At 36.4% G+C, this 11,570-nt stretch overlaps 1 protein-coding gene and 1 long non-coding RNA gene across 6 annotated transcripts in view; one reads left to right on the top strand and one right to left on the bottom strand.

The window, feature by feature from the left end:
- Positions 1–11,570, bottom strand: part of MPP7 (MAGUK p55 scaffold protein 7) — a 225,267-nt gene that overhangs the window by 31,394 nt on the left and 182,303 nt on the right. Inside the window, exon 12 of the mRNA XM_061436267.1 lies at positions 837–1,007. Within this exon, the coding sequence (XP_061292251.1) occupies positions 837–1,007 (171 nt within the window). The remainder of the gene's footprint in view (positions 1–836; positions 1,008–11,570) is intronic.
- LOC133259148 (uncharacterized) overlaps positions 1–11,570 on the top strand; it is a 184,644-nt gene that overhangs the window by 90,989 nt on the left and 82,085 nt on the right. The gene's annotated exons all lie outside the window — the stretch shown is intronic.

Raw genomic sequence — 11,570 nt, 5'->3', positions numbered from 1 at the left:
CAGAACTGTATTCTGGGCTAAAAAAAAAAAGTAAATTCTGACAAACTTAAAAAAATAATTGAAATCATACAAAGCATATTCTCTGACTATAATGGAATTAAATAAGAAATCAATAGCCAAAAGATACCTGGATAATCCCTAAGTATCTGAAAATTAAATAACACATATGTAAATAACTCACTGATCAAAGAAGTCACAACAGAAATTAGAAAATATCCTGATCTTAATGATATGTTATAAAAACACAATAAATCAAAACTTGTAGGATGCAGTGCTTAGAGGCAAATTTAAATTTATGCCCAGTTAATACTTGAACATTTTTAAAGGGGTTTTTGCTCAGTGATCAAAAATTCAACTTGATAAAACTAGAAAAAGAAAAAGAAATCCAGAGAAGGCAGAGAAAGGGGCTTCCCAGGTGGCGCTAGTGGTAAAGAACCCACTTGCCAATGCAGGAGACACAAGACATGGGTTTGAATCCTGGATCAGAAAGATTCCCTAGAAGAAGGCATGGCAGCCCACTCCAGTATTCTTGCTTGGAGAATCCCATGGACAGAGGAGCCTGGTGGGCTACAGTCCAAACAGTCACAGAGTCGGACACGACTGAACTTAGTACGCACACACTGCTACAGAGAGAAGATCCAGTAAAACGCCAGTCCTGTGACACAGGTATCTTCAAAGTCTCAATGTACAAAAAGACTACAAAGATTTCATTTTAGAGGCCAAACGGTGTTCAAGATGAGATTTATTTTTTCCACTTGAACACTTCCAGCATTGTGCCCTCTGAAGTTAAATTCTCACTGTCTTACTTCCTCAGCATCACACAAACCATCACTTACCAACCAAGACTACGAGTCTGTATTTCTCGTTCGTCTGCCGTCGATACGGTGTTACTTCCTCATACGTGGGCACGTCGGCTGTGTCATACTGGTCACTCCTCTTGCACTCGTACATGGATTTATTTGTTTTCTTATCTTTTCTACTAAGACGGAAACTTCTTCTAAAACCAGCTGCAAATACAAAAAAAAAACCAAAAAACAAAAAACGTTTTAGCAGTTAGAACTAAAAAAAGACACCCCCTCTAAAAAAAAAAATTTTTTTTAATCCCTCAAAGTTGGGCTGGATTTTATTTACCATAATAGCATTACCAGTGCACTGAGTAAAAAAAAGGGAAATAGATCCTCCATGATTTCATAAAAACAACTGATAAAAGAATCATCTAACATTTAATTACAGCTATAATATTTTAAGTTTTATTTGCTTCCCAATCATGAAGAGTTCTTTTCAAAAATCAGGAAACAAAGAGGTCAGATATCATAAAGAACATTTTTTCACAGATTGATGAACACAATTGTAAGAAAAAGTTTAAAAAGCACTGCAGAAACCTTTTAAATATAAATGATGAATTCTCCCATTCATAAATACTAGAATCTTTTACACTGTGTTCTAAGCACAGCTAACAACATCCTTGTGGCACAGATAGCATCTATTGTTAAACAGAAAACTAAAGTTAGGGAGCTGCTGCTAAGTCACTTCAGTCATGTCCGACTCTGTGCGACCTCATAGACAGCAGCCCATCAGGCTCCCCGGTCCCTGGGATTCTCCAGGCAAGAACACTAGAGTGGGTTGTCATTTCCTTCTCCAATGCATGAAAGTGAAAAGTCAGAGTGAAGTCGCTCAGTCGTGCCCTACCCTTAGCGACCCCATGGACTGCAGCCTTCCAGGCTCCTCCGTCCATGAGGCCTCTGCTTGGATCAGGCAGACAGAACCAGACCATCACTGACAGCAAGTTACCTCACCGTTCTGAGACCCCAGTGGGTGGAGTAAATGACCAAGCCTCAGGTTCTTTTCTCCTATAGAAATTCTATGCTAATACTGAAGTGAACAGCCTTTCCCTTCTCTGGGGCATCTTCCTAACTCAGGGACCGAACCTGGGCCTCCTGCATTGCAGGCAGATTCCTTACTATCTGAGTCATTAGGGAAGCCCTTTATAATGTGAAGCTGACTGAAATTTGAAAATAAGTTTCTGAGCCACAGTTGTGTACTCTTATTAATACCGTGTCATATTTTACTAAAACACCTTTTCAAGTATTTAAGTAGGTTTCCTGTCTGCTTAAACAGCTCCCTCCAGCACACTGCTGTCATTTGAAATGTTGGCTTAGAAAAGCGAAGGCAAAAGTTCCTTGTCTCAGGCAAACCCTATTTCATTCTGCTTGTTCTTCACATAGTTATATCATTCTGGCTTAATGTCTTTTCTTGAAGAGTGGTATTTACCATACACATCATTCAAGGATTCTTGGCCTAACCAACACACTCAAAATCCAGACTTTAAAGGGAGGCAACAGTCTGCTTATTACAATATGATAAATATTCTATATCAGTTTCATAACATAAAACAAATGCAAGCATATTTTTAAATGTATAAAAACAGATTCTCTTTAAAAAGAATACTAATCAAATCTGGTAAGCAGGAAAAAAACTTTAATAAAGGTATTTTATAATAAAATGCAATAATGTGAATTTTAGAGAACACAAAGAAAAATAAATATTACTATTGGATTTAAAAATTAATTTTCAAAATAAAGGCAGTATTAAAAAAAACAGTTAATGAATGTCCACAGAGTTCTATCACTCACCTTATAGATCCACAGTTTAATAAAAATCAAAATATTAAGAATGGAGTGATAAATATGTTCTGATAATATGTTCCTGGAATCCACTAAGAGTCGGTCTGATCTTGAGATACTTGGATTATTTGAGAGAGAAGATTTACAAAGAATTTGAAACAAGGAAGACAGCTACTCTAATAATCTCTTATTAAAGACAAAAGGAAAAAGCAAACAGAATAAATGATGAAACACATCATCTTACAAAGAAAGGTGAGATCTCAGGGACAAAGAGGAAGTGTACTAACCTGGTCCTAGGATGAAGAAAAGATGGGTGAATTCTAAGAATCTTAGCTGCACAGAGACGTCAGACTTCTATGGTGAGGGTCTGAGGACAAACTGTAATTATATTTTGTATTTTTGGGGGAAAGACTCATGAGACATCCTGTAGGATTAGCAGGTAGAACTAAAAATCCCTTCACAGTTATTCCTCATACGGAGGGAGGGGTTTCCTCAAGTCACTACAAACATCTGGCACAGAAATGGATTGAAGACATATATGCCTCATCCACAATGAATCCAAAAGTGAAAACCGGAAAAATTCCTGATCGACGAATCCCAGCTAAATCCTGAATTTCAGTGAAAATGCTTACCTAATGGAGTCTTTATGATTAACTCAAGTTTTCACCTTTGTCATAAACAATAATGAGATAGTGGGGGAAAGAGAAAAGGGAACCAGATTTCTAACGTGAGATCTCCATGGACATGCAGGGTGAGGAGCTGGGGGTCACTTGGGGGTGTGAGCTGTACAGCACTTGGTACAGAAAAGGTACTTAATTAAAGTAAAAGGTAAATCTCTAGTGGCTCAGTGGTAAAGAATCTGCCTGCCAATGCAGGAGCCGTGGGTTCATTCCCTGGATCACAAAGATCCCTTGGAGAAGGAAATGGCAACCCACTCCAGTACTCTTGCTTCAGAAATCCCATGGACAGAGGAGCCTGCCAGGCTATATATACAGTCCCTGGGGTCGCAAAAGATTCAGACATGACCTGACAACTAAAACCACGACAACAGATTTTCTAAACAGGATTTTTAAAGGCAACCCTAAAATTCTACTATCGTTCCTGTTTCATTTCCTTAATGTAAATTTTGACAAAGAAAGCCAGACACATTTGGGATTTTCACAAAGATAACCATACGAAGCCGACAAAAGGGACACAGCACTGCGTTCATGAAGGTTCAGAGCCGGAGCAGCCCCGGAGAGGAGAGCGTCAGGTTGCTGAGACCCCGCCCAGCCAGCACATCAGGGACACTCCTGCACTGGCCCGCACACCACGACCGGCCCTGACCTCGCTCACGTGTTTTCCAGGTGGCCACGACCACGCATGCAGAATTCCCACAGGTTCTGAGGCCTGAGTGTCTTGGCCCAGCGCCTCATTTAGAAAACAAAAGGGGAAAAGTCAGCCAGGTCCACTGGGATCCCATGGGTGCAGGGGCTCCGCGCTGAGTGTTAAAGGCTCAGATCTGGGTCACTGGCTTCCTTACCAACTTGGGTGACTTGCCAATGTTTTTAAAACTTTCTGAAGCTTCATTTCTCAGCTTTAAAATGAGGATAATACTATCGACCTCTCACAGGATATTAAGGATTAAACAATTTATGTGAAGCATCTGCCCAGGACCTGGCGTATGGTAAACGGCTTACACAGTAGACAGAGATTAGCACCTGACTGGGTCGCACCTAACCTGAAAGTGCCTCCAAGGCAGGAACACACTGCGTTCTCTGTTGTTCCCATAGCACACGTCTGTCTAGCAGGAACGGGAAAAGCAAATGAAGGGGCTTCATGTTTGAGTAACGTCATAAAAGACACAAAATATTAAATCCAGATTTAAATATGTTAACTATTAAAAGTAGCTTATTAAAGCAGTAAGGCATTTTTAAAGACATAAAGATTCAGTGTATGTTACCTACCTTTTTATTTTTTTTTAGGTACTCTTTCTAGGGATGTGCTATCTCTGTTATTACAGTTACATTTAGAGAGCACCTCTCTTTTCTGTCCTTACTTACGGTCCCTCACTCCCTCAACACACACACGTATATATGTCACATGTTTACACCACACAATAAATAGATACACTCATGTACCCATGCATATGGATACACACATACATACACACACATATATGTCGTTTTGCCCTTTATGTCACTCATTCGTGTCTGACTCTTTGCGACCCCCACCTATGGACTGTAGCCTGCCAGGCTCCTCTGCCCATGAAATTCTCCAGACAAGAATACTGGAGTGAGCTGCCATTTCCTCCTCCAGGGGATCTTTCCAATCCAGGGATCGAACCCACATCTCCTGTGTCTCCCACATTGTAGGCAGATTCTTTCCCCACTGAGCCATCGGGAAACACACACACACACACACACACATCTATGAATATACAAAATTAGAGTCAGGAAACGAGAAATCCCCAACCCAGAACAACTAATAAAACAGCCAGAACAGAGGATATAACAAAAGGCATGAAATCCAGAGTTGTTACTTGTTTCTTCAGATAAAAACAAAGCCAAACCAGGTAGCACAGAAGCCTGCCACTCAAGGCAGCATAGAGACTGTCATTTTCAAATTTCAGTGACACAGTGTGGGCATGTCAGCACAGCTTGGTTAAGTCTAAGCTTAAAGGAGAGTGAGGTCAACATCAGGAAAAGGGGTTAATCATTTCTGGCCTTTGGGTCTTAGGTGGTTCTCTTATTAAAAGGAAGCTCAAGAATGTGTACTTAAATTGAAAGCAAGCAGAAGGTTCTTTCCAGTAAATGGGAATAAATCACCTAGAACGTATTTCATTCTAGTTCGTTTTTGGTGCACAAGTCTTAGCAAGAGCTGGCTCTTAGACACCAGGAGCGGCAGAGCAGCACTAACAAGGAATTTGGAGTAAGGGAACGGTTTCATGCAAAATATATTTTTCCTTATATTTCACATTTTTGTAATTTATAATTGGCTCAACATTTTTATGGACAAGCTTTTTCCATGGCTCTTACCCACAGCTGCTAGAGATTTGTGTTTTTTTTTTTTCAAGAGAACAGCACGTCAGCTTTATTACAATAGGAAAGTGGCTTCACAGAGAAACCGCAGGTGCGGGTCAGCCCTTCATCACTCGGAGACACTTCTTATCTAATATTTTCCAGCAGGAATAATTTACGATAACTCGCTAACTTACTTAGTTGCGTGGTTCTGCTTAAAGTAAATTTTATTTTTTTATTATAAAAGATGACACAAGTTGCAATAAACATTCCTGTACATTCCTGTTACTCTGTGTCACTGATGACTTCATTAGGGCAAATTGCAAGAAGCTTGATGGATCTTGTCCAAATGCTTCTCAGATGGGTTAATAAGAACATACATCTCCACTGGCAGCAAGAACAACTGCGTGTTTTACCATTTTCTCATCAAAGGACTTCTAATCATTTAAAAATCTTTAGTGATCTTACAAGTGAAAAACTGTACACCGTTTCATTTTAACTGTTAAGTTGAACCTGTTTTTCACATTTGCAACTCATTTGCATTTATTTCTTCTGTGAATTGTTAATACTTGTTGATTGTTTTTGGGGGAGTCTACATAAACAGCATACACATACATGTATCTTTTAAGGTCATAACCCTTGGCCTTATTTATTGCAAAGATGTTAAGATTTTCAGTTTTCCTTTTCAAAGAAATTTTAAAGGTTTATTTATTTGAATCTGTGAATTTCTTTCCTTTGTAATTTCTTTCACTATTTTTATGACTTTCCTACCCCTAATCTGATAAACACCCAAATTTTCTTAAATTAAAAAAATAGGTTACATAGCTTTACACTTAATTTTTTAAATCCATCTGGAATTACTCAGGTATGATTATGAGATCAAGTTTGTGAGATGAGGCTGTAACTTTATAGTTTTCTAAATAATTAGCCAATGGCCCCAGAAATCCTTACTGAACAACCCTTTACCAACTTTATGTTAATACACACTTTGTACTGAAACACCAGATAGTGAGTTATGATGTTTGGACAAAAAAAAAAAGGTGATTCTTGGTCTGAGTTTAGATCATTCCCTTATTGTTAATTTCAATATCAAAACAGCGGAAGCGGTGGTGGTGGTGGTAGTGGGTATTTGTTGAGAACTTACAAATGACAGACACCGTCTGAAGCACTTACATGGATGCGTTCATTTAATTCTCACAACAACAAATGGAGCAGGCATAACAATCTAACAGGTTTAAGTAACTCTTCCTTTAGTGTCATAAAGAGAAAACAATCCTTGGTTCAAATATTAAATCTTGAAAGTCCAGAATAAAGCTTGAAATGTTATTCTACACACACAGATGTTTAAGAGAAAAACTGGTAAGCTTTCAGTGACTTTTGTTGTTTTACTAAACTTTTAATTTTGTACGTGAGTATGCCTATTAACAATGTTGTGATAGTTTCCGGTGGACAGCAGAGGGACTCAACCACACATATACTTGTATCCATTCTCCCCCAAACTCCCCTCCATCCAGACTGCCACATAACATTGAGCAGAGTTACCTGTGCTACACAGTAGGACCATCAGTGGTTTTATGAAATAACTTACTAGGAAAAGTTTATCAAAGAGAAGCAGCAGTTTAATTCAGGGAGTAAAAATCATAAGCTCTTTTTCTGTTAGAAGATATTTTTCAAATATAATTAAATATGTATATTTGATATTCCTCTGTATTTAAGATGATGTGTAAAATAGAAAAATATATGCAACAGTGTCATTGCCCTCAAAGTATTCCTGATCTACTAGGGGAATAGAGATTATTCCAAATACTTGTAATTTAAGTGTTTTCACAACACAGGCTCAGGACAGAAACTAAAATTTTTTAGCAAGTACTTCTAATCTGATTTGACTTGACATTTCTCTTAAGAAGAAAAAAAAGAAATTAAACTCAGGCAGTTGTTATTTGGTTATTTTCAAAACTACTTCACTATATTTGATAGAATAGTATTGATATAACACCACGGATATAACTATTCAGCAAAAAGGGTATTAAATTTAATGCTTACATATGTAAATGAAGAATCATTTGGTATTAAAATTAACTTCAAATAATTATAGATAAGTATTATATCTATGGGAGAAGGCAATGGCACCCCACTCCAGTACTGTTGCCCGGAAAATCCCATGGATGGAGGAGCCTGGTAGGCTGCAGTCTATGGGGTCGCTAAGAGTCAGACACGACTGAGCGACTTCACTTTCACTTTCCACTTTCATGCATTGGAGAAGGAAATGGCAACCCACTCCAGTGTTCTTGCCTGGAGAATCCCAGGGATGGAGAAGCCTGGTAGGCTGCAGTCCATGGGGTCGCACAGAGTTGGACATGACTGAAGCGACGCAGCAACAGCAACAACAACAAAAATTATATCTATCCATCCTATAATTTCGGGCTTCCCTGTGGCTCAGCTGGTAAAGTATCCACCCATAATGCAGGAGACCTGGGTTCAATTCTTGGGTTGGGAAGATCCCCTGGAGAAGAGAAAGGCTACCCACTCCAGTATTCTGGCCTGGAGAATTCCATGGACTACCATGGGGTCACAAAGAGCTGGACACGACTGAGCAACTTTCACATCCTATAATTTCAAATGTTAGTGATATTTTTAATAGTAAAAAACACCTTGAAGCATTCAAAATATATACAAGTATGGGAATGATTAACTATGAAACACCTTTTCAAAGAAAGGGGGCTTAAGACACTGCTGTATTTAAAATATATAACCAACAAGGACCTACTGTATAGCACAGGAAATGCTGCTCAATATTCTATAATAACCTAAGTGGGGAAAGAAAAGGAATAGATACATGTATATATATATAACTGGATCATTTTGCTATACACCTGAAACTAATACAACACTGTTAATCAACTATACTTCAATGTAAAATAAAAATTTAAAAAGAACTATACAACACCATTAAGAAATGTATTTGCGATACCAATAAATGGAGAAAACTGGACATATACAATAGTCATAATTATACTGAGTTTTACTAATATAAAAACTGGTTTGAATACAGAAAAAAAGTATAAAAGCAGACAATATACTAGGGGGAGAGGGCTGTAGGCAACTATTTTGTCCTATTTTTAAAAGACTTTCCATAATGTTACATAATTTTACAATTTAAAAAAATACACAAAAACACCAAACAAATGAAATCCAGGATTGGTAGACGTATCTGTGAGGTTACATCAATATATAACAGAAAATACATTTTGCCTGTGTCTCAGAGGCAGGTTCCACTTTCCTGTATTTTGAAAATAGATCAAATTTGTATACTCTTAAAGGTTAGGAATACCCAATAGGTTAAAACACTTAAATACTTAAAAAGCAATGAAAGCAAAAACAATGGCAAAAAAATTTTAGTGAGAATATAGTATAAAAACTAAAGATCAAAGATCAAGGAAGATAAAGAGAGAACCAGTGGACTCACCTAAGAAGTGAAGAGAGTAAAAGAAAAGCAACCTGGGTGTTGGAAATTTAGAACTACACTAATAAAACTGAATGTGATTTTTTAAAATCACAAATTGTTATCAGTTTCTTTGGCTCCCATAAATAGTTTCAGTGAAGATTTTTACAATGTAAATATCATTTTAATGATCTTATTTTCATAAAATTTTGACATTTATGATGACATTTTATTAAAAAAAAGTACATGATCATTTTATGGGCAGTATCTGCATTAACAAAAAAGGCCTTCCCCTCCTACAGAGTCATGGTAACTCACCACCAATACTAACAGCCTCAAATCACATGTATGAACGAGAGTGTGACCTGCCTCTCTGTTAACCATAAGAAAATACATACTAGTATGTGACCATTTGGACTTTTCAAATGGTACAGGTTCCATCTTTGGTGATATTTCTGTAACCAGTCTGGTAATAACATTAGAAACTATGCATCCTCAATGTTTCTAAGAAAATAAGCTTTTAATATGTTAAATGTTACAGATGCCTGCCGATTGGGACGGAGTTTCAGTGAAACTTGCTTGAATTAATAACAAAGCAATATCAGTCATAAGCATCTGAAAAATTAAGAGATTTATAGAAGTTCCTAATTTTTTGAAAAAATACATTTATTTTATGCAAACACAGTGAAGAAAAGGGCTTAGTTTCTTAAAATAAAAATAAGCATTTTAATTCTCTCCTCTCACCTTAAATATACTAAAATGTGCTACTTTTAAAAATCAGGAGAACTGCCAGAAATACTGTATGAAAGTTATTTTCTTAAAACAATGAATTAATTTGACCAAATATTTAATGAGTTCAGTAGGTACCTTAATTACAAGGAAGAGAAAATATTGCGATGAATGAATTTTTTAAGACTTTTAAAAAACTCATGTACACATTAAAAAAACTAAGTGGCTGGAAGTGATTATATAATGATAGGCTTCTGACAACAAAATGTTGAAAATTTCCATTAAAATAAACATTTTGAATATAATGCCAATCTTGTTATGATGATATAAATCATAACAGACATGTAAAAACTATGTAGTAACACGATCCTATGACAAAGTTATTGTTGAAGTGATGCTCCCAGAGTATGCCAGCCATAAAATTATCCCAAAGACAAAGAAAGATAATTAAGAACATCTTAAAACAACAAACAAGTAAAAATCTTGGGAAGAAGTTTAAACTGAAAAGCAATGCCAGCACAAAACTGTAAAAGTTACAGAGATCTGGAGATGGAGAGACTGAATTAGTCACCTTCTACATCCACCTTATAAAACAGTATCAGGGAGGGGGGAAAAAAAAAAAAAGAGAAACATGAATGTCATCATGGATTATATTAACTCACCATACAGTGCTAATTTTGTATATAAAGGAGGAAAAGGCTTTTGAACAGGGAAAATTCACTTCTGAAATGTTACAAGTACAAAGTTGCTCTGAGTATAAAAGAAATGTTCAAATGCCATAAATACCCTTGAATTTTTTAGCTCATCTCCAGCTAAAAGTAAAAACAGAAACTCAAAGTATCTAACGAAATCATGGAAGCTAATATAAAATATCAACCTGCAATTTCCAAGAAAAAAAAAATCACCTGGGTCTTAAAAAGTTTTCCTGATACCATCGACAATTTTTTTAGTATAGCACAGCATTACCATTTAAGAAAAAGAAAAAACATATGAGAATTTAATCTTCTTCCAGCCAGCTAATAAAGAAATGAGTCTTACTCTTTCAAAATTATAAAAAAAATACAGTATGCACACATAAAAATGAATATAAAAATATAATTCTGAAAAGGGGAAAATTGGATTTGAAATTTTAATGTTATTTTTTTAAGTTGAGTCTATGCAACCTAAAATTCTCCAAGCAGGAATGGTTTCTGTCAGAGAGAATATTTCCAAGTAGTATTCCAGACATGTTGAGATTATGCAGAGTTCTTTCTTAACCTGTACCGCGTTTGAAAGAATACTTCTAAATGTTCTCTTTGTATAAATTTTATTTTTTGGAAAAATATTAAAGCAGTATATTTTGACATAGCTGTACTTACCTATATAACATTCTTTAATAAAGTGACTGAATATTGGAACAAATGGAATCTCATGCTAGATTTATACAATAGGCAATGTAACTAGAGGCTCACTGGTGCTTAAACATGGGACAAATAAGAAACAGGGTTAGGAAGAAATACAGAATTAGAGATGGGTAAATAGTTTTAAAAGAAATAACAGCAAATGAATGGATTTGTTTTTACTGAACTTTATGGTAAACACTTTCGTTAAATAGAAAGAACAGTCTTAACTTACAGAAGTCCCAAAACTGATCTTGTTTTAAAAGAATGCATGAAGTGCTCCAGCAGGAGCAGAAGTGGAGAAAAACTGATGATTTTTCAGGAGATCATTTGCAAGAAATTGTGTTGGAAGACACATGCGTGATAAGCAGTGCTTTGTGAATTGTTTATAACACAA

Source organism: Bos javanicus, chromosome 13 (assembly GCF_032452875.1).
Source record: "Bos javanicus breed banteng chromosome 13, ARS-OSU_banteng_1.0, whole genome shotgun sequence".
Classification (NCBI taxonomy): domain Eukaryota; kingdom Metazoa; phylum Chordata; class Mammalia; order Artiodactyla; family Bovidae; genus Bos; species Bos javanicus.
This window is presented reverse-complemented; position numbering and strand designations above follow the sequence as displayed.